Source organism: Vombatus ursinus, unplaced genomic scaffold, assembly GCF_900497805.2.
Source record: "Vombatus ursinus unplaced genomic scaffold, bare-nosed wombat genome assembly UNPS02014859.1, whole genome shotgun sequence".
Taxonomy (NCBI): Eukaryota; Metazoa; Chordata; class Mammalia; order Diprotodontia; family Vombatidae; genus Vombatus; species Vombatus ursinus.
Window position 1 is genome coordinate 360,497 of NW_020954637.1, and position 21,122 is coordinate 381,618.

The window sequence follows — 21,122 nt, forward strand, 5'->3', positions numbered from 1 at the left end:
ACTTACAAAATTGGCAGGAGAGGTCTGTGTTATAGAGTGGGAGGTAGCCCCAAGCATAGCAGCAGCACCAGTGGTGGGCTTTGGGGGCAGCAGCACCTTTGGGAGCTCTCCCCAGAGAAGGTAAGGGGGTTGGACAACTGATCAGAAAGAGGTTATGGGTGACTTTGCTGGCATTGGGTGCAGGACCCTGTTGCATTGCCCACACACAGTTCTGGCTGGTTCACAATTTCAGGGTGGAGAGGAGCGCTTCTGGTCGGTCACAAGGGATTGGGGGCCCCAGTCACAGTTCCAGGATGGAGAAGAGCACTTGTGGTCACACACAAGGCAGCAAGGGCCCTGACCCCAGTTTCAGAGCCAAGAGAAGCGCGAGGGCTTGAGGCTGCAGAGAAATGAGGACCCAGAACACAGACCAGGAGAGCAGTGATCACATCTCTCCATGGATCATACCACCTTGGAAGCACCAAAAACTTGCAGACCCCCAGCACCATCAGCAGTACAAAAAAGCCTAAAGCTTGGCACAGTGCCTCCCTGTCCCAGGTGAGCAGAGCCCAACTTTAACAAAAAGTTCAAAGGCAAGAAATAGACTGAAAAATGAGCAAACACCAAAAAAGAACTTGACCATAAAGAGCTACTACAGTGGCAGGGAAGACCAAGACAGAAACTCAGAAGAAGGCAACAACAGCCACAAACACAGTCTCAGAGAAAAATGCAAAGTGGACACAAGCCCAACAAGAATTCCAGGAAGACATCAAGAAAGAGATAAGAGTGGTAAAGGAAAAACTGGAAAGAGAAATGAGAGTGATATAAGAAAATTATGAAAAAAGAATTAACAGCTTGGTAAAAGAGGAACAAAAAAATACTGAAGAAAATACCTTAAAAAACAGAATTGGCCTAATGGTAAAAGAGGCATAAAATTCACCAAAGAAAAGAATTCTTTAAAAAGCAGAATAGGCCAAATGGAAAAGGAGGTACAAAAACTTACTAAAGGAAACAATTCCTTAAAGAATGAAAAAGCAGAACAAAATGTGAAATACCTTATTGGAAAAACAACTGTCCTGGAAAATAGAATTATTAAACTACCTAAAAAAGAAAAAGATCCTAGACATAACATTTCAAGAAATTATAAAGGAAAACTACCCTAATTTCATAGATCCAGAAGATAAAATAGAAATTGAAGGAATCCACTGATCACCTTCTGAAAGAGATCCCAGAGACTCCCTAAGAACATTAAAGCCAAATTCCTAAGGTTCCAGGTCAAGTAGAAAATATTGCAAGCAGCTAGAAAGAAACAATTCAAATATCATGGAGTCATAGTCAGTATCACACAAAATGACAAATGCTTGAGGGGATGAGGGGGAAAAAAGCTATACTAATACACTGTTGGTAGAGTTGTGAACTGGTCCAACCATTCTGGAGAGCAATTTTGAACTATGCCCAAAAGGCTGTAAAACTGGACATACTCTTTGACCTAGCAATATCATTACTAGGTCTGTATTCAAAAGAGGGAAAGGAGAAAGGACCCACATATACAAAAAATATATGTAGCAACTCTTTTCTGGTGGCAAAGAATTGAAAATCAAGGGGATGCCCATCCATTGGGCAATAGCCAAGTAAGTTGTGGTACATGGTTATGACAATATTATTGTGCTATAAGAAATGATGAGCAGGATAGTTTCAGAAAAAAACCTGGAAAGACTTATATGAATTGATGCAAAGTGAAGTGAAAGAACCAGGAGAACACTGTAGCAGGAGAACAATAACAGCAATATTGTAATGATGATAAACTGTGAAAGACTTAGCTGCTCTGATCAATACAATAATCCAAGACAATTCCAAAGGATTGTCAATGAAAATAATACAACTCCAGTCAGAGCACTGATGAACTCTGAGTGCAAACTGAAGTATTACTTTCTCATTTCCTCTATTTTTCTTCCCTTTTGTGACATGGCTAATATTGGAAATACATTTTGTATGATTTTGCAAGTATCATTGTTATCATACTGCTTGTCTTCTCAGTGGGTGGGGGAGAGGCTAGAGAAAGAGAACTCAAAATTTTAATAATGTTAAAAATAAACTAATGATTAAAAAAAAAGAAATCTCAGATCTACCTCCTTTCCCCTGCTGAAAAAAATATGCTCCCATCCCACCCCAAAATACGTGGTTGGAAAGAAGGTGCTGTCTAAAGGATAAAGTGCTATTTAAATGTGAACTGTTATTGTTTGATAGATGCGTAACAGCAGCCAGGGTTTAGGGTCTGGGGAATAGCAGACTATGCAGCAGCTTCAGAGCGGCACAAAAATGACCAGTGTAGGAAATGTCCTTCCTTGAACAGGTCAAGCTGGGATCTGTGGCCCTGACAGCCGTAAAATCACCTTAAACCTAAAAGCAAATTTTCCTGTAGGGTCAGGTAGGAGCTTGGTGTAGATTTTCCCTGTAGATACACGAATGTTTGTTCAATGAATGAATGCTGTGTTCATGGGCTTATGAACTGGGGGTGGGAGTTGGGGGCTTTAGGTTTCACCCTCTAGGTACAAGAGGACGCCATTATAGAACCCCTTGCTACCTTTCAGATCAGATTATTTTATGGGTCAAATCACATGCTTGGCAGACAACAAACAGCACCTCTCCCTCCTCTAACACACAGAGAGGTTGTTCGTCCTTCGTTCTCGAAGAGGGCCATGACATCAGGAAGGTGAAGCCACCACTTGCAATGAATTGGATTACAGTGAGGCAGGGCTGTGCAGAGTCACCAGCCTCACTCTCTCCTCCGGAGCCATCCGGGTCCAGTGGCCAGAGATCAGGACGACTGGAGATGGCCCCACAACACACGGAGATCCCCGTGTTTCCAAAGAAGAGTATGTTAGAACAAGGCTCCAAAGAATAATTAATTAAAATTTTCCTAGGTCATATCCCCCGGAAGCTGTAACCTCAAGCCTTATTTTAAGAAAGAGAAAAAAGAAAACTGAACCAAGCGAGAAGTCATTAAGAAATTGGTTCTAGGGTTTCCATTGCCTAATTAATATGACGATAGCTTTTGGCTACCAATGGATTTTAATTTCTGTGCACAGAAGGACCTTCAGGCCTACTAAAACTGCTGCTAATGACCATGGGAACCGAGCTGCAGCAGGAAATCAAGGTCTTTCATCAATAATGTCACATCATAAACAGGTTTTAAAGCCAAGGGGAAAAAAAGATGCTGAGGTTGCAAGTGAAATATCCATCTCAATTATTAAGGGAGATTAATTCTTAACACCAAAGTAAAATATAATTATTCAGCACCAAACCCTTGGAAAACTGACTTTCCATACTAGACGCCAAATTCTATTAACAAATTAGAAGTGATCACCGCCCCCGGACCCAACACCTTCACCAGGCTGAGCCCGGCTTCTTTTCTCATTCCAGCACCACAGGCTAACAACAGGCAGTTCATTAGGTTTCATTAGAACAATGCCAGATTCGTATGAGCACAGTTAATCTTGATTAACTAATAAATTAAACTCAAGGGACTGAGGACAGGCTCTTCCAGGGCCTAGCACAAGGCCTTACCCAAAGGAGGTGCCCATTTGTTGAAATGATTTATTAAAATTGATGACTAAAACCACTGTCATCCCCTGGAAAGGTGCTGGCAAGTCAAACCTCACCAAGGTGTGCCGGGATTTCAGGTCAATATGGAGCAGTGTTCTAGCACTTACGGTTACCCAGTGATAGGATGGGCTACCTGGGAGACTGGGGAAGAGTAAGGGACTGGGTCCCTACTGTTGGAGGCAGATTACTCCTTAGGGATTTTGTAACGAGATTCAAGCTTAAAGGAGGAATGCTCTATGAGGTCCTTTCCAAGGTGACATTCCATGGGTCTATGGAAGGTCTTTTCCACCTCTAAAATCAGATGTTCTCAGGTGCTAAGATCATTTCTAGCCCTGACAATCTATGTACTAAGGTCTCTCCCAGCTCTGACTTTCTACGTTCTAAGGTCTCCCAGCTCTGACTTTCTATGTTCTAAGGTCTCCCAGCTCTGACTTTCTACGTTCTAAGGTCTCCTCTAGCTCTGTCTATGTTCTAAGGTCTCCTCCAGTTCTGACTTTCTATATTTTAAGCCACAGGGGTGGGGAACCTGTGGCCCCGAGGTCACATATGGCCTTCTAGGACCTTGGGTAAGGCCTTTTGACTGAGTCCAAGTTTTACAGAACAAATCCTTTTATTTTAAGGGGATTTGTTCTGTGAAGTTTAATTTAGTCAAGGGGCTGCACTCGAGGACCTACGGCGCCACATGTGGCCTTTGAGGCTACAGGTTCCCCACCCCTGCTCTAGCTGCTCTGGGGCAGAGTAGCCCCAACTGATCACAGCTCTGGGAAGAACTTTTGGAATGCAATTGGTTTGCAAATTCCTAGCTGTAGCAGGCTCACTTAGGTGCACCAAGTCCTTCTGCCTCAAGTTTTAAAAAATGGGTCAAATAACCCAAGATCCCAACCTAGCTCTAGGATTCTAAATCATGCTTCATATAGAGAGATTGGAAGGGGGCTCCCAGTGTGGAAATTCCCTTCACCCAATGCAGATCATTGATTGACTTACAAGTTAGTCTTAGAGTGCCTTGGGCACTAAGAGATTAAGTGACTTGCTCATTGTCACACAGCCAGAATATATATTGAACCTTGGTCACCCTGACCCCGAGGCCGGCCCACTATCCATTACCAGGCTACCTCTTATACATTTAGGACCTAGTTAATACTGTACACCCAGAAGGCATGTTCCCACCTCTTCCCAAATCCAAGGAAATTTTGGACGTCTTAACTATAAGATCCAGGCCATTCCCTTGTAATGATGGTGACAGCTGTTCCCCACCTGTATGGAGGCATTCCCACATGACTCAAAGGGAGGCAGAATGGACATCTCTAGCCTCTTCTCCTCTTGCCTTTTTCCAAGGGAGACTTCAACTCTCACCAGAAGGGTAAGCAAGAGGTTGGGGCCGAGAACAACTCTGTTCTCCTTCGAAAGAGGAGGTACTAGCTAAGATTATATCTATCTGCTCCCTTGAATATTGTCTACGCAGCTAGGTGGCGCCAAAGCGCACAGAGTGCCAGGCCTGTAGTCAGGAAGACCTGAGTTCAAATCCAGTCTCAGACACTTCCTAGCTGTGTGACCCTGGGCAGGTCACCTAAACTTCGTTTCCCTGTCTTCTCAACTATAAAATGGGGATAATAAGAGCACTTTCCTCCCAGGGTTGTTGTGAGGATCAAATGAGATAATTGTCAAGTGTTTAGCACAGTGCTGGCAAAGTCAGCACTATACGTTACCTATTATTATAAGGTGATATGATTTTCAGGTTCAATCTAACTTCTAATCGCTGTTTCAATTCGTTGATTCAGTAAACTGTTATTAAGTGCCTTCTATGTGCCAAGCACTATGCTAAGTGCTAGGGATACACAAAGAGGCAAAAGACAGTCCCTGCCCTCAAAAAGCTTACAATCTAATGGGGCAGACAATGGGCAAATATATACAAAATAAGCTACATACAGGATAAATAGGAAATAATTTAAAAAGCAAAAGCACTAGAGGATTTAGGGAAGGCTTCCTCTAGAAGGTGAGATTTTAGTTAAAGGAAGCCCAGGAGGTCAGAGGTTGAAGAAGAAGAGGGAGAATGTGCTAGGCAGGGGCTAACCCTGCTACTTGTCTAAACAGTCCCATTCTATCCCCCCTCTGTCTTCCCCACTCTTTTACTTATTTTCAATCTCCCTTTCTACTGGCTCATTTCCTGCTGCCCATAAACATGCCTGTGTCTCCCCTCCTCTGCTAACCATCATCCTGTATCTCTTCTGCCCTTTGTAGTCAAACCCCTCGAAAAGGCTACAACAGATCCCTCCACTTTTTCTCGTCTCCATCCCTTATAATCTCGCTTCCAATCTTGTTGCTCCACTGAGACGAGGTGAAGGAGGAGGGTGGCAGAAGAGGGAGTTCACAGCAAACGGCTTGAATGTTTTCTAAAAAATATGAGGCAAGGTTCTCAGTGGTGGGGGGAGAAGGACCCATGAGAGGTCTAAGGAGGGATGAAAAGGTTTGGAAGAGCTGCTGTGGAGAGTGAGATAGAGAGCTGATCAGGGAGGTATGGTCGGGCTGCCTAGCAGCAGGGAGGCCCAGGTGAGGTCGTGTACCATAGGTTTGTGGTGGACCCAGGCAGAGCAGCTGCACAATGCCTGGCACATAGTAAGTGCTATATAATGTTAGATATCATTGTTATTATTATTTTAATTTCTGTTAGAATATGAGCTCCTTGGCAAATCTAACAGCCTTTTGTCAGTCCTCATTCTCAGCCTCTGCGGTGTTTGACAATGTCGATAAGCCTCTGCTGGAGACCATTTCCTCTCTGTTCTCTCATTTCTAGGTCCAGCGCTCCATCCCTTGTGCCACCTAGCTGCCTATGATACAAATCTGGAAAGATAGACTGTAACAGATGGTAAATTGGTTTAAATGCCAAACAGGGGAATTGATATTTCATCCTAGAGACAAGAAGAAGTTACTAAAGTGTTCTGAGTAAGAGAATCAACAGACCTGTGCTTTAGGAATACCATTTCTGCAACTGTAGGAGGGGCAGTTAGATGGCACAGTGGAGTCAGGGAGATTCATCTTCATGAGTTCAAATCCAAATCTGGTCTCAGACACTAGCTGTGTGACCCTAGGGAAGTCACTTAATCTCTATTTGCCTCAATTTCCTCCACTGTAAAATGGGGATGATAAGAGCACCTATCTCCCTGGGTTGTTGTGAGGACCAAATATTTGTGAAACACTTAGCACAGTGCTTGACACATTAATAAATGCTTATTACTTCCCTTAATGCTCTGTACATTCCAGCTAATCTCCCGTCTCCAGGGTAGGCACTCCTTCTTCAGCTTCCATTTTTAGAATCCCTATTTCCCTTCAAAATTCAGTTCAAATACTACCTCCAGCATAACACTGATCCCTGGAGGTGTTGGTGCCTTCAAACCTCCCGGAAAACTTGTGCGTGTGTGTGTGTGTGTGTGTGCGCGCACACGCGCGTGCGTGTGTGTGTGGTATCACTCTGCTTTTTTTTTTCACTTAAAAATCCACTTTCTCTCCTTCCCCCCAGCCTCCCCCTCCACCACTGTAAAAGAAAAAAAAAATCCTTGTAACAAAATATTGTCCAGTCAAATAAATTCCTACGTTGCTAATTTCCAAAAAATATGTCTTAATCTCTACCCTAAATACATCGCCTCTGTCTGGTAGCACGAGTTTCACTGTGAGATCTCCTGCAACGCGGGCATCGCATCGATCGAAGTTAAGCCTTTCAAAGCTGTTTGGTTTTACAATGCTGTTATTATTGTTTAACTTGTTCTCATGGTCCTGCTCATCTTACTCTGCATTAGTTCATCATGCAAGTTTTCCCAGGTTTCTCTAAAACCATCTCCTTAATTTCTGCAAAATAGCATCCTATTACATGCATATATCATAATTTGTTCAAACATTCCCTGAATCATGGGCATCCCCAAAGTTTCAAATTCTTTGCCGCTGCAGGAGCAGCTACATATATTTTTGTACATATGCGTCCTTTTCTTCTTCCTTCGATCTCTTTGGGGTATAGATCTAGTAGTGATATCTCTGGTCAAAAAGCATTTGGTTTTTGCTGGGAAAACTGGAAAAGAGTATGGCAGAAATTAGGCATTGATCAAAATCTCACACCATATACCAAAATAAAGTCAAAATGGGTTCATGATTTAGATATAAAGGCTGATACTATAAGCAAACTGGGAGAGCAAGGAATAGTTTACCTATCAGATCTATGGAGAACAGAAGAATTCATGACCAAACAGGAGATAGAGAACACTACGAAAAGCAAAACGGATAACTCTGATTACATTAAATTGAAAAGTTTTTGCACAAAGCCAATGCAACTAAGATTAGAAGGAAGGTAGAAAATTGGGAAAGAGTTTTTACAACCAGTCTCTTTGACAAGGGCCTCATTTCTAAAATATATAGAGAATTAAGTCAAATTTATAAGAATACAAGTCATTCCCCAATTGATAAGTGGTCAAAGGATATGAACAGGCAGTTCTCAAATGAAGAAATTAAAGCCATCTATAGTCATATAAAAAAATGCTCTAAATCACTATTGATTAAAGAAATGCAAATCAAAACAACTCTGAGGTTCCACATCACACCTATCAGATTGGCCAACATGACAAAATAGGAAAACAATAAACGTTGGAGAAGATATGGGAAAATTGGAACACTAATGCATTGTTGATGGAGTTGTGAAATGATCCAACCATTTTGGAGAGCAGTTTGGAACTATGCCCAAAGGGCTATCAAAATGTGCATAACCCTTTGACCCAGCAATAGCACTTCTAGGGCTATATCCCAAAGAGATCATACAAATGGGAAAAGGACCCACATGTACAAAAATATTCATAGCAGCTCTTTTTGTGGTGGCAAAGAATTGGAAATTGAGAGGATGCTCATCAATTGGGGAATGGCTGAGCAAATTGTGGTATATGAATGTAATGGAATAGCATTGTGCTATAAGAAATGATGAGCAGGTGGACTTCAGAAAAACCCGGAAAGACTTGTATAGTCTGACGCTGAATGAAGTGAGCAGAACCAAGAGAACGTTGTATACAATAACAGCCACATTGTGCGATGACTAATATTGATAAACTTAATCCTTCCCAGCAATACAAGATCTAAGACATCTCCAGAGGCCTTGTGATGGAAAATGCTATCCACATCCAAAGAAAGAACTATGGAATTTGAATGCAGATTGAAACATACTGTTTGCTATTTTTTTTCTCTTCTGTTGGGTTTTGTTTCCTCTTTCTGGTGGTTCCTCCTATTGGTTCTAATTTTTACTTACAAAATCACTAATCTGAAAATGTTTATTAAGAATGGGTATATATATAGCCTATATCAGATTGTGCGCCATCTTGGGCAGGGTGGTGGGGAGAAAGGGGGAGAAAAATTTTCAACTTAAAAGCATATGGAAGTGATTGTTGATAAATCAAGATAAATTAATTTTAAAAAAGACAGAAAAAGTATTCAATTTTGGTAACTTTCTGGGCATGGTTACAAATTGCTCTCTAGAATGGCTGGAACAGTTCACAGCTCCACCAACAGTGCATTAATGAACCTGTATTCCCGATACCCCTCCAGCACATCATTTTTCTTTTTTGTTGACTTTGCCTAACTAATGGCTATGAGAAACCTCAGTCATTTTTATTTGCATTAATCTAATTATTAGTCATATGGAATATTTTTTTCATTGATATTGATAGCTTGGATTTCTTCCTCTGAAAGGTGCCTATTTGTAACCTCTATCAGTTGGGGAATTCTTATACTTAAATCAGGTACCTATGCATCTTGAAACGAGACTTATCGGAGAAACTTGCTGCAAAGCTCTTTCCCCCAGTTACCCGCTTCCCTTCTAATTTTAGCTGCTTTGGTTTTGTATTGTGTATCATCAAAATTGCCCATTTTCCTTCTGCAATCCTCTACCCTTTGGTTATAAATCATCCCCTATCCATAGATCTGAAAGGTATTTTCTTCCGTGTTTCTCTATGACATCAGACTTTATATTTAAGTCATGTACACATTTTGGTATATACATCTTGGTATGCAATGTTAGATCTTATACCTCATTTCTGCCAGACTGTTTTCCAGTTTTCCCAGCAATTTTTATCAATTACTGAATTCTTACTCCAAAAGCTGAATTTATCAAACAGTAGTCTACTGTGTTCATTTGCTTCTGTATATTGTGTATCTAATCAGTTCCACTCATGGATCTATTTCTTAACCAGATTCAAATCCTTTTTCATGATTACTGTTTGGTAGTCATTTGAAATCTGGTCCTAGATCTGTGCTAGGTGGTGCAATGGATAGAGTGCTGGGCCTGGAGCTGGGAAAAACTGAATTGAAATCTCACCTCAAACACTTACCAGCTGTATGATCCTAGACAAGTCACTTGTCTGCCTCAGTTTCTTCATCTGTAAAGTTGGGATACTAACAGCACCTACCTCCCAGGGTTGCTGTAAGGATCAACTGAGAGATTTGTAAAGTGCTTGGCAAATACAAGGCTCGATATAAATACTATCTGCTGCCGCCACCTTACTGGACCGCCCCCCCCTTCCTTCCCACTTTTTTTTTTCCATTATTTTCCCTGAGATTTTTTACCTTTACAAAAAGTAAAATAAAAATTTTATTTTTTCCCATTCTATAAATAAATCCCTTGGCAGCTTGACTGGCCTGGCACTGAGTAAGTTTAGGGGCTGGCGTCATTTTTCTTACGTTGACTCGCTGCCCCTGGGCACCTATTCCTCCAATTATTCTGGCCCATCTTCATATGTGTGTAAAGTTGTGGTTGCATTCACACAGGGCCCATTTTATCTTGGCAGGCAGACTCCCAAGCATCTCGTACACTCGGTAGCTATTTTAAGTGGAATTTCTCTCTTTCTGTTGGGTTTCTGCTTTTTTTGTTGTTGTTACATGCTGCTCCACTTCTCTCCCACCCCAGAACGTGGGACATAACAGTGGGAACGGTTTCATTTGTCTTCCTATTTCCAGTGCCTAGGGCATGCATATGAAGCACTTAAAAAATTCACGTTGATTGACTGGAGTGAAAAAAAGTGCTTTGAAAATCTCAAGCATTACACGACATGAGATTATTATGGATCCAGTGCAAATTTATTACTGAATTTGTGAGAATTGTTCTTAAAATGAAAAGAACCAATCCAAGTTCTTCCTATTACAGTAAATGCTTCTCTAAACGAGTGTATGTGTGTGTGTGTAGGTGTGTGTGGTAAGCCAGTGGTCACAGCAAGAAAGAAAACCAGCCCTCTAAGCATAGAACTTATCATGTCCTAAAATGTACTGAAGTACATTTTTTCTTTTTTTTTGGCAATGGTGTTAAATGACTTGCCCAAGGTCACCCAGCTAGTAAGCGTCTGAGGCCAAATTTGAACTCAGGTCCTTCTGACTCCAGGGCCAGTGTTCCATCCACTGTGCCACCTAGCTGCCCCCAAAGGGCATTCTTTACCACCAACCAAGGCCTCAAGAAGGTTAGAGAAGAGGCATGTTTCAAATCTTGAGGTGTCCTTCCTGAAGCACCTCCACCTTCTGGGCAGCCAGATGTGATGCTGAATCCACTCGGGAGGACGCAGCCACAGAGCAAGCCTCTGTCAGGGACGTTTCCCCAGTCTTCCTCGTTTCCCGTCACAGTGACTGGTGAGGAAGCTAGGGATCGTCTGCAACCTCTGCACCAGAACCTATGTTTTGGCAGCTGCGAGGATTGTAATTACTGCGAAGGCTGTGGAAGAGGAAGCAGGGGGAGCCTGGCTCTCCCCATGGGTGACTACAAATGTACTGGGTCCGTTCCTGTGGTTTCAGCTGGTCTCTGAAAATGATCATCTGTAAGTTTTCCAGAGTCCACAGAGAGAGTTACAGTTCAGTAGATAAGGGCTTTCAGGGAATTCAACATTAGAAGGAAAGAAAATGCCACTGAGTTTACTCATGGTCTGACTTTCTGACTTAATTCTCCTGATTCGCCAGCCCCCAGACTGTAAAGCACGTGAGAGGTGGGGTAAATGGGCCAACATTCACTCGCGGATGGCTTCTTGGCCACCAGTTCCAACCACACGCTGCCTTTGCTCTGACCATCTTCTGCACCAGAAATGTGGACTCTCCCATCCCCTCCTAGGACGTGCCCTGGTGCTGAGAAGTGACCCTGTTGCCTTCTCTTGACCATAACCAAGCCTTGGCCTTCCTTCCCAGACACCAGCTCCAAACCATTCTGGCCTGGGTACGCCACACCCCTTTGGCTTCCTTTCCTCATGAGAACGTAAGTGCACAGAGGGCAGGGGCTGGCTTGGTTCCTCATCCGTGTGTCCCCAGCCCTTCACACACTTACCGCCTGGGGTGGAGCAAGTGCTCGGTAAGTGCTCCACCAGGTCCTTTGTTCAGCCCTTCCTATACGGGGCACCCTGCACCTAAGGGATGGATCCAGAGACAATTACTGAGGGCTGGACCAGCTCCCAATACAACTTCCCCTCAAGGATACTCCGGTGTCGTCATCTTATACCAACAATGCTCATTTACAGGTTATGCCAACATGTTGATTTAACAACCCAACTGTAAAATCTCACGTCTTCCTGCATGAAATGTCAGTGCTAGGAGGGAGCCTCACTGGTACTTGGCTGGTCCTCGTCATTTAACAGAGGCACAGAGACGTGACGCCACACTGCTAATTACAAATGGGTGCCTGAGCTTACCCACAGCTACTCTGATCACAAAACAACGATGTCTTGAAAGATGCAGATGTTTTGTGGGTTTTTTGCTCTCTGGCCACAGCGAAAAAGAAAAAAACAGCACCTTTTTTGGTAGTGAAAATATAACTTTATTTTTTTTAAACAGCTGCCAGCAGTATACTGTGTGTCTGTCAAGGAAGTTCCAGAGAGAAAGGAAGACAGAGGCCTGCTACAATGCATCTTTTCATTGCACTGTTCAAGTAATTCTGCAGAAAATATTCCGATTCTGTCCAATGCTATGGCTTCAGGAGCTGAGACTATTTCCCTGGCAAAAACATAAGCCTGGTGGCAGGAGCCTCACATGGCCGTGGAGGGGCTGACGCATGGGACCTACAACACAACAAACTTGTCTCTCTTTGAAATCAAACGCTGATTATAAATAGCACAAGAAATGGGTTCATCAGCACACTTAACCACAAGATGATCAAAGCCATCAAAAAAGGTATAAAACAAAATAAACATCTATTTGTTCTAAACTTCGCTTTTTTGGCTAGTTTCTAAATGGATGTTAGCTACACGGAATAGAGATGATCCGACAACTGCATTCAGCTGTGGGGAAACGCAACAATAGCAGGGCAAGAACAAGATGAGGAGGTCCTGCCATGGACAGAGAGCCCTCCATCTCTGCAGGGCGCAGGCCTCGAAGAAAAGGTCTGGTCAGGAAATATAAAGTTACAGAAGCTGACGACGCCGGGGCCGCAGGCAGACTACCCTTCACGAGAAGGCCCCCCGCGCAGGTGTTCTCCTCTGGGCCACCGGCATCACTGAGAGTGAGGAGAGCCCCCTCCCCGCCCCACCACCGTGCATCTGACGTCTGCGCTCCCTGCTGAGGCTCTGCATACATAGGGGAATCCAGGGCATATGATCTGGTGGCGGCAGACACACCAAGGCCCAAGCTGCCCTCTCACCCAGGACTGATCCTTTCGACAGTAACCTTCACAACAAGGTCAATGCCATGCAACTCTGGTGACAGAGAGGGGCCAGATGCATGGCAGAAGGCTCACGACCAGGATTCTGGACAACAGTCCTATAATTTTTTCTCAGTTCGAATTTATTTACCAAAGTCACAACTCTCCTGGACTATATAATATCCTTGTTTAGACAGAGAGCTAAAAGTGATGAAACATATGTTCTTACATAAAGATATCTGGATCCAAATTAAGTCACATCGGGTTAGTTAAGTTCCCATGAAGAAGGGTGGGCCAGAGGTGATGGAAAAGGCTGGACAGAGCCATTTAACAAAGAGAATGAGGAGGCTCTCTCACCAGCAATGCCCTCTTTCACTGTCTGTGTCTCCTCATCCTCCTTCTGCAGACTAGAAGCGACCCTGGGCTCCCCAAAGCTGTGCCGGGGGGACACAGGCCCTGGCCAGTCCTCTACTAAGCTGGGAAGGCTTCTCTATGACCACAGGCGACAGGATGACTGCATCTGCTGCGATTCAAGGATCAGTTTACCTAAGTGTGATCAAAGAACTCACAGCTTCTGGCCATGGCAACCACAAAACCACCTCTCCTTTATCAGTCCTCAGTTTGCCTAGAAATAATCTGGATGCCCCTTCTCTCCCTCACTCTCTGTTCTCTCCCTCTTTCCTCCACTCCCTATGTCTCATGGGAAGGGCAATGCCACAACCCACAAGGGAGGGTAATAGCTTGTGGGGATGCCTGCGGGCAGACGCAGCCCTCTGATTCTGGGTGCATGAGAAGGGCCCATCAGTCCTCAAGAACTGATCTGCAGTTTTTTTCTTCTGGAACTGCAAGAGTCTCCATGCATGGTTTTTGAGACAGGAAAAAAAAACCAACCCATTTGCCAACATTTGATCTGCAGTGGGGCTAATAGCAAAGGTGAGACCAAGGCATCTTCCTGAGCCAACCGGACACAAAACAGACCTTGTTGTTGTTTTTGTTATTTTCCTACACTGAGTTAACTTCATGGTATGTAAAGTAGCACAAAAAAATTAAAATGCAGGATACTTTGAAGAGTCAGGTTGCTCCCATAAAGCCAATGTCTATGAAACGTTAGCATATAAAAGGGGGAGAGCGTCGCCATTTTAAGCAGTGTGTCTGAAAATCCCCACAATAGAGCCTAGGAGAAATAGCACTGCCAAGTTTTATAAAATATAAAAAGCTGTTACCAGATCATTTTCTAACCAGCCATATTCTCTGGAGCAGCACTCATGCCAGCTTTAAAAATAATTAGATTAATAAACACTGCAAATGTCCCCAACCCACTTGCTTTTCATCCCTCAGGAAAACAAAACTGACCCTTGACTTAGAAGAATGTCAATTCTTTCAGGGGTGGTCTCAGTGGTTTTGATGCTATTTCTCAGTGTGGCTGCAGTAAGACGATTCACAGAAGGGCCAAGATCATAATTATGCCAGACTGCTGTCTACCTGTGCTCAGGCACACACTGGCGGTGGCTTCGATGACGTCCCCAAAGGGGTGACCAGGCCTCTCTCCTGGGCCAGGACGGGAGGTTGCTTCAGGCAAGGTCACTGAGCCAATACGCTCCCCAAACCAAACCAAACCAGAGACTTCCCAAAGGGCCCCTCTGAGCCTTCCTTAAATGCTCAGGCTCGCCTTGCAGCTCACTGCACTTCTGTCTACACAGAGTGTCTCTATCTACATTACTGAGATTCTAGTTTACAAGTGAATTTACTCACAGAAATTTTCACAAAAGACCTATAAAGAGCAGAGGTTCTTGGCTACCTCCAAAGAAGCCAATTTCAATTCAAACCAAACCGGAGAATTCAATACTGTTTCCAAACCAAGGGTGTCAGGCTCTATTGTTGGGACCAAAAATGCAAAGTTAGATTGAGCTGAAGAAGACCCAATGCCCGCAATGTCCATGTGCTCCTCCTATCATGATGATACAATGGTCTGGGAAGGTCTCAGCACCACCAGCTCTTCCTACAAACATTCTGTTTATACTATTTTGTCAGAGAGGTTACGACCAGAATAAAGAAACCAATAAACGCTTTTAGGGAGAACAAGGAAGAAAAAGGATTCCTGCACAAAACAAGGCTGGGGAGGGCTAATCTGTAAAAGGGTCTGCTTTCATACAGATGCAGCGAGCCTAGACGGGTATAGCTGGACACTGCTGATAGAGGGGCAGCCTTTCTGCACAATCTGGCTAACAATTCAGAAAGCCCAAATCCAGACATATTCCGTGGAGCTTGTGTCAAGGGTCTGAGAGTTTGGGCTGCCTTGTGAAGTTCCCATCACCACTTTAATAAAGGTAAATCCAATTCTATGTAACTCTGTGCCACCCACATGGAACAGACACAAGAGTGCCCTGAAAAGATGATAAATACCTATAGATAAATACACTGTTGTTATGGAGCGTCTCCAAACTCAAGAGAATTCAGAGGGGGCAGGAAAAAATGGGATTAAAAAAACACACCAAAAAAGACCACTTCAACACTTCGTAGGAGTGTATATTTTTGATAGCTACTGTACCTGGTCTATCCTTTATCCTAATTTTGAGTAACTGCATATTCATGCAAAATATGACCTCTATGTGATAGGAAGAGGAGCAGTATTCTGTTAAGAAGCGTGTTCTGTTAAAGGGGGAGGACAGGAAGCCGTCCCTCTCCTGAGGCTGTTTTACTTAGTGAGTCTTTTGGCTACGTCGCTATATGCTATCTCCACCTCCTTATCACTAGGACAGGTGTTGGTGAACTCATCCCGGCTGTATGCGTTAGTCAAGTAGCGCCAGATGCCAGTCATGTCCTTCGGGATGAGAAAATTGCGATACTTCTTGGCCACCACCTAAAACACAAAAACACACAGACACCCCAAGTTAGCAGGTTCGCTTTTCCCATGTCCTGTACGACAGATCATTAAAGTCCTCCTCCTGTGTCACCCCACCTCCATGGCATGGAGAGGACGGACCCTGGATTCTCCAAGGCCATGCCAGGCCAGCACACACTCTGGCTGGTCAGGCCAAGTGAAAAAGGCTTATAGAGGTGGGTGAACCCCAAGGGAGCTGATGAGGAAAGGCTCCAAGTCAGGGAGCTGGCTAGCAGAAGGTAAATTGTTTTTTCAACCACAGCACTCATGAAGACTGTTTACTCCAGGGCTGGGAAGCATGGAGTACCCCCACACATTCTTGAAGTACTCAAGTATCAAAAGACAAACCACTTTTCTGTTGTTCCTCCACATCCAAGTACTAATTGTATGATTACTCCAGACTTGATTCTGCTTGGAGAAATGTGGTTCCTTCTGTGCCAGCAGGAGCCCCAAAGAGCCATGCACAAGCACAAACCCTTGCCCCTGGACATTGAAGTGTGGGGCGAGGCAGAGAAATAGGAAAGGAAAAGATGGATTTGGAAGGGTGGGTTGTAACGGTTACTATTCCATAGCGTTTCCCATTCAGAATCAAGATTTATTCCTGTAGCTCATGGGGGAATCCCATGTGAGAAAAACACATTTGCAGAAATAGTATACTAAAAATAGATCCCAAAGCCAATCCGCTGATATGCGTTTCTTGGGGACCCCAGGGCACCAGACCCAGAAGGGACTTTGAGCACCACCCTCACCTCTAACCCTTATTTGGCAGCTGAGGAATCCAGGACCCAGGGCAGTGAGCCCAGCTCTGTCTTAAACCACACAGCCAGCTGGGAGTGGGGCCACGTTCCCTCTGTCCACGAGTTCACCCCTGGCCCTCACGTACATAGATTCAGGGCTGGAAAGCTCCTCAGGTAAGACTATTTAATCTAATCCCCTCCTTTTATGGAGGAGGACTCAGCCCAGAAAGGCAGGGATCTGATCATGCACAGCCAGAATATGAATCCAGGTCCTCTGACTCAAAATTCAGAGCCTTTTTCCCACCTCATGCCACAACTTAAACTGCATCGTGGCAGTAAACACAAAGAAAATAGGGCTATAGTGCCCTTTCCTCTGGGCATGCTCAGCTCCATCAACAAGCAGCCAGGCCTTGGCATCCCCTAGGACAGGGATAAGTACATGCGGTCATCTCTTGGCTCTCCACCCAATATCCGTGCAAAGCCAGGACCTCTCCTTGTGACCTCCTGACTGAGGGATTGCATGGCTCTTCCTCGGTGAGGGGGATCAGGGAGGAAAAGGCAGAGCAGAGTACTGGGGGGGAAGAGCCGCAGCTCTGGGCCAGTCATCCACCCCCTCTGCCACTGGACTTTCTCACCTACGAAATGGCCAGAACACCACCTGGACTTCCATTTACACTTGTAGATGCAGTGAATCATTAGGAAATTTTCTTACTACTGAGTCAGAACCTGCTTGTTTGAGACCTCCACTTGGGGCTCCCCGAAGACAACCTCTAATGGAGGGAGATGAGGGTCCAGTCCAGCATCAGTGTCAGATGTGACAGGCTCACCTTGACGATGTGCAGTTTGGGCAGCAAGTTGCAGTCAGCTAATGTCATCTCGTTGCCATCCAGGAATTTTCGGGTGGAAAACTTAATGTCCTCCATGCTGTTCTCATCGATTTCATCAGGAAGAGGAGAATTCAGATAGTCATCCAATTTCTGCAGTGTTTTCAAGAGACCTCGTTCCAATGCTGTAAGAAGGAAGGGAACATCGTGCTTTTAGGAGGAACGCAGCAGACGCTAGCAATTTCTATATAGATAAATCCACTATGGCCTAATGCCATTAGCGCTCAACCTGGGAAAGGGGAGTGCCAATGCATGAAGATGATAAAGTAGGAATGAGCAGGAACATGGGCACCTAAAAGCATTCTGCGCTCATTTACAGTGGGTAGGCATTCTTTTTCCTCATTCCCACTTCACGCTCTTCTGAAATACATGACTTTATAAAACATTTTAAAATGCATGATGCTAAACACAAACAAACCAAATAAGCAACGTTAAAGAGTAGAATCATAGGACAGAGCTAGGAGTGGACAGCTAGGTGGTGCAGTGGGTAGAGCGCTGGGCCTGGAGTCAGGAAGACCTAAGTTCAAATCCGACCTCAGGCACTTACTAGCTGTGTGACACCCTGTTTGCCTCAGTGTCCTCACTTGTCAAATGAGCTAAAGAAGGAAATGGCAAACACTCCAGTATCTTCACCAAGAAAACCCCAAATGGGGCCACAAAGAATGGGACACGACAGAAATGACTGAACAGCAAGAGCTGGACGTGACGTCAGAATCTCGTTCTGCGTCCCCTGGGTCTGCCCACAGTCACAGCTCCCAAATAGTGAACTCTCGACTCCTGGCCCGGGGCTATCCTTGAAAGGTTTGGTCCAGCCGACAACAGTGCCCCCAAACAAATGTCAGCTCTCCCTTCTCGCCTCCCCTTCCCCGCCCGCCATTCCTGACGAGTACAGACAGACAACAGACGCAGGCACCAGCACAGGAAGCTAAATTAGTGGCACCTTCACGTCTCCTGAAGGCAGCAGAGGGCACCAGAGATCACTAAATGTAACAGACCAACACTAGGATAAGAAGAGAACTCAGAACAGGGAAAGGAGGAAGCCCCGCTCTCAGAGACCTACAGGGCAATGGAGACTATTACTGTTCTTGCAAGCACAGAGGCCTGCTGGGCCCTCCCCGCTCTGGCTGTGCCGTCCTTCCCGTTAATTCCTGTCTTACCTCCTATTCTGACCACGCTGGCCTCCCAGCTGTCCCTGGCTCTCCTCCGGCCTCCTCCTTCCTCCCCAAATGCCTATGGTCACACAGACCATTTCCAGGGCCTGCAGCACATCCCCCACCCCCCACACAAACACCTGATGAAATGTGCCTCTTCTAAGGCCCCACCCAGGTGACACCTCCTCCAGGAAGGCTTTCCTGCTTCCCCATCTGACAGTGGCCTCCCTCTCCTCTATCTTCCTAGAGCACGTGGCGGGGATCTCTTCTTTCCCCAATCACATCCTACCTCGCAGAAAGGCCCAGCTGCCAGAGAGCATTTTGGTGCAGGACTGCACAGGACTCAGGCAGGAGTGGAGTCCTGAGCAGTGACCAATGATGACGCAAACACTTAATCAGCGCCCGGCGGAGGGCACCCCGACACCACACACAGTTAGCTATTCAAACTAGACAGCTGACTGTGCCCTTCTCCCACACGTAAAGCTAAAAGCCTTCATCAGAACAAACAATAGGGAAGAAAACGAGGTTTCTCCAGAGAGCATGCTGTGCCCTGGAAGGCCACCCAGACAAGCGTCTGAGGAGAGAAGTCTGCTAGGACCCAAGGGCTGTGAGGCAGAGAGGTCAGTGGCTCCCTGAACATGCATCAGAGGTAGCAGCAGCAGCAGCAAGTGGCCGCCAGGAGGAATGCAGAGCTAAGGAAGGCCAGTCTGCCTGGCCTGGGAAGGGGCTAATGTTTACTACCCTGGAACATAACTAGCGCATCTCAGGCCAGCAGCTGTCGGCTATGGCAGTGACGCCGCTAAGCTACCTGAGTGAGAAAGGCCCCATTGCATGTCGCAAAGAGCCTGGAAAACCCAGCTCTTGAGCCTGGGCTCTGCCACTGACGACAGACATGACCTTACAATGAGATGCCAAACCTCCCTCAGCCTCAGTTTTCTCCTCTACAAAATGGACTAAATGATTTCTGAAGATCATTCCAATTTTTATATGCTCTGATACTAAGCCTACAGTTTTGACCAACTTTGGGCCCTCCCTTCTCTTAAGATGAAAACTTTCCCTTATAATTCTCCAATTCAAAAAAATAACCCTCTAGGGAGAGGCAGCATGACCTACTAGAGGGAGAGCTGGCCTCAGAACCAAGAAGGCCTGGGTTAGAGTCCTTGCTCTGACACATCGGGCCTCATGACGCTCAGGATGGAGCAGAGGAGATGCCTCTGCTCCGGCAGAAGGAGTTTCCTCCCCTGGGAATACCCCACCCTACAGCAATGAAACGATCGGTTCAGCCCCATCTCCATCCCCATTTAATTCTAGCTTTATAATCGTTTGTTAAGAATGCGCTGTCCATCTGACTCCTTCCCTTGGTCTCCCCAAGTGAAATGGGAGGTGTTTACTTCGCAGATGCTTGACCTTTTGGAAGAAGGTTTTTGTCACTAATCACCACCAGAGGAGCTGAGGACAGAGCACACGGAGACCCCGCTTGGACGGGGCACACTGGAGCTTGTGGGAGGCAGTGTGGCCTCTGGAGAGAGGCCTGCATGGGGCACTTGGAGGCACTGACCCTGCAGCTCAGCCTGCCCTCTCTCGTGTGCCCCTAAAAAAGGCCTTCCATACTCCTGGCCCTCAGCTGTCCTAAAGGCCTCCACCCACTATTCTTTAAACTGAAACAACATTTGTGCAGCATCAATATCTTCTGCCCAGAGGGACGCTCACAGTGACAAAGTGCGTTTTAGTTGATTATCAGAGGAAGTGGCAAGAACACAGATATTAGAAGACAATGAGCTCGGGGGGAGGAGGAGACAGGGATCCAGACCTAGGACTTCCTCTTTACAGGGAGGTCCTAGTGAAAAACCTCTCTCTAACTCCGAGGCATCTAACACCCCGCCCACCCACTGACACTTCCCAGGCTTCCTGAGCCGGATCAAAATGTCATTGGGAAATAGTTAACAAAATAAATAAAAATACACTAAAACATTAATAGTGTTCATACGTGATTTTCTAAGTCCGTGTGCAGCCGTGGTGTGGTCTTTACATCCAGTCTGCAGCCCCATTTCTAGCTGAGTTTCACACTTGGCACTAACCCACTGTCCACCTCAAGCCTGCAAGTGTCCTCCTGGGGCACTGAGAGATTAAAGGGACTGGTCAATGGAGACAGCACCAGGGCTCGGCAGGGGCAGGACGCAGGAATCACTTACAAAGGGACATTTTCTGTCGTAGGCAGTTGGGGTGAGGGGTGGAGGACAGTGTGGACTTACGATTTCA

The 21,122-nt window shown here is 45.3% G+C and overlaps 1 protein-coding gene across 1 annotated transcript in view; it reads right to left on the reverse strand.

The window, feature by feature from the left end:
- Positions 1–12,367: 12,367 nt before the first annotated feature.
- CLIC4 (chloride intracellular channel 4) overlaps positions 12,368–21,122 on the reverse strand; it is a 107,280-nt gene continuing 98,525 nt past the window's right edge. The window contains exons 5-6 of the mRNA XM_027841375.1: positions 17,656–17,837; positions 12,368–16,070 (exon numbers count right to left, since the gene is read on the reverse strand). Coding sequence (XP_027697176.1) covers positions 15,906–16,070; positions 17,656–17,837 — 347 coding nt within the window. The 3' untranslated portion in view covers positions 12,368–15,905. The remainder of the gene's footprint in view (positions 16,071–17,655; positions 17,838–21,122) is intronic.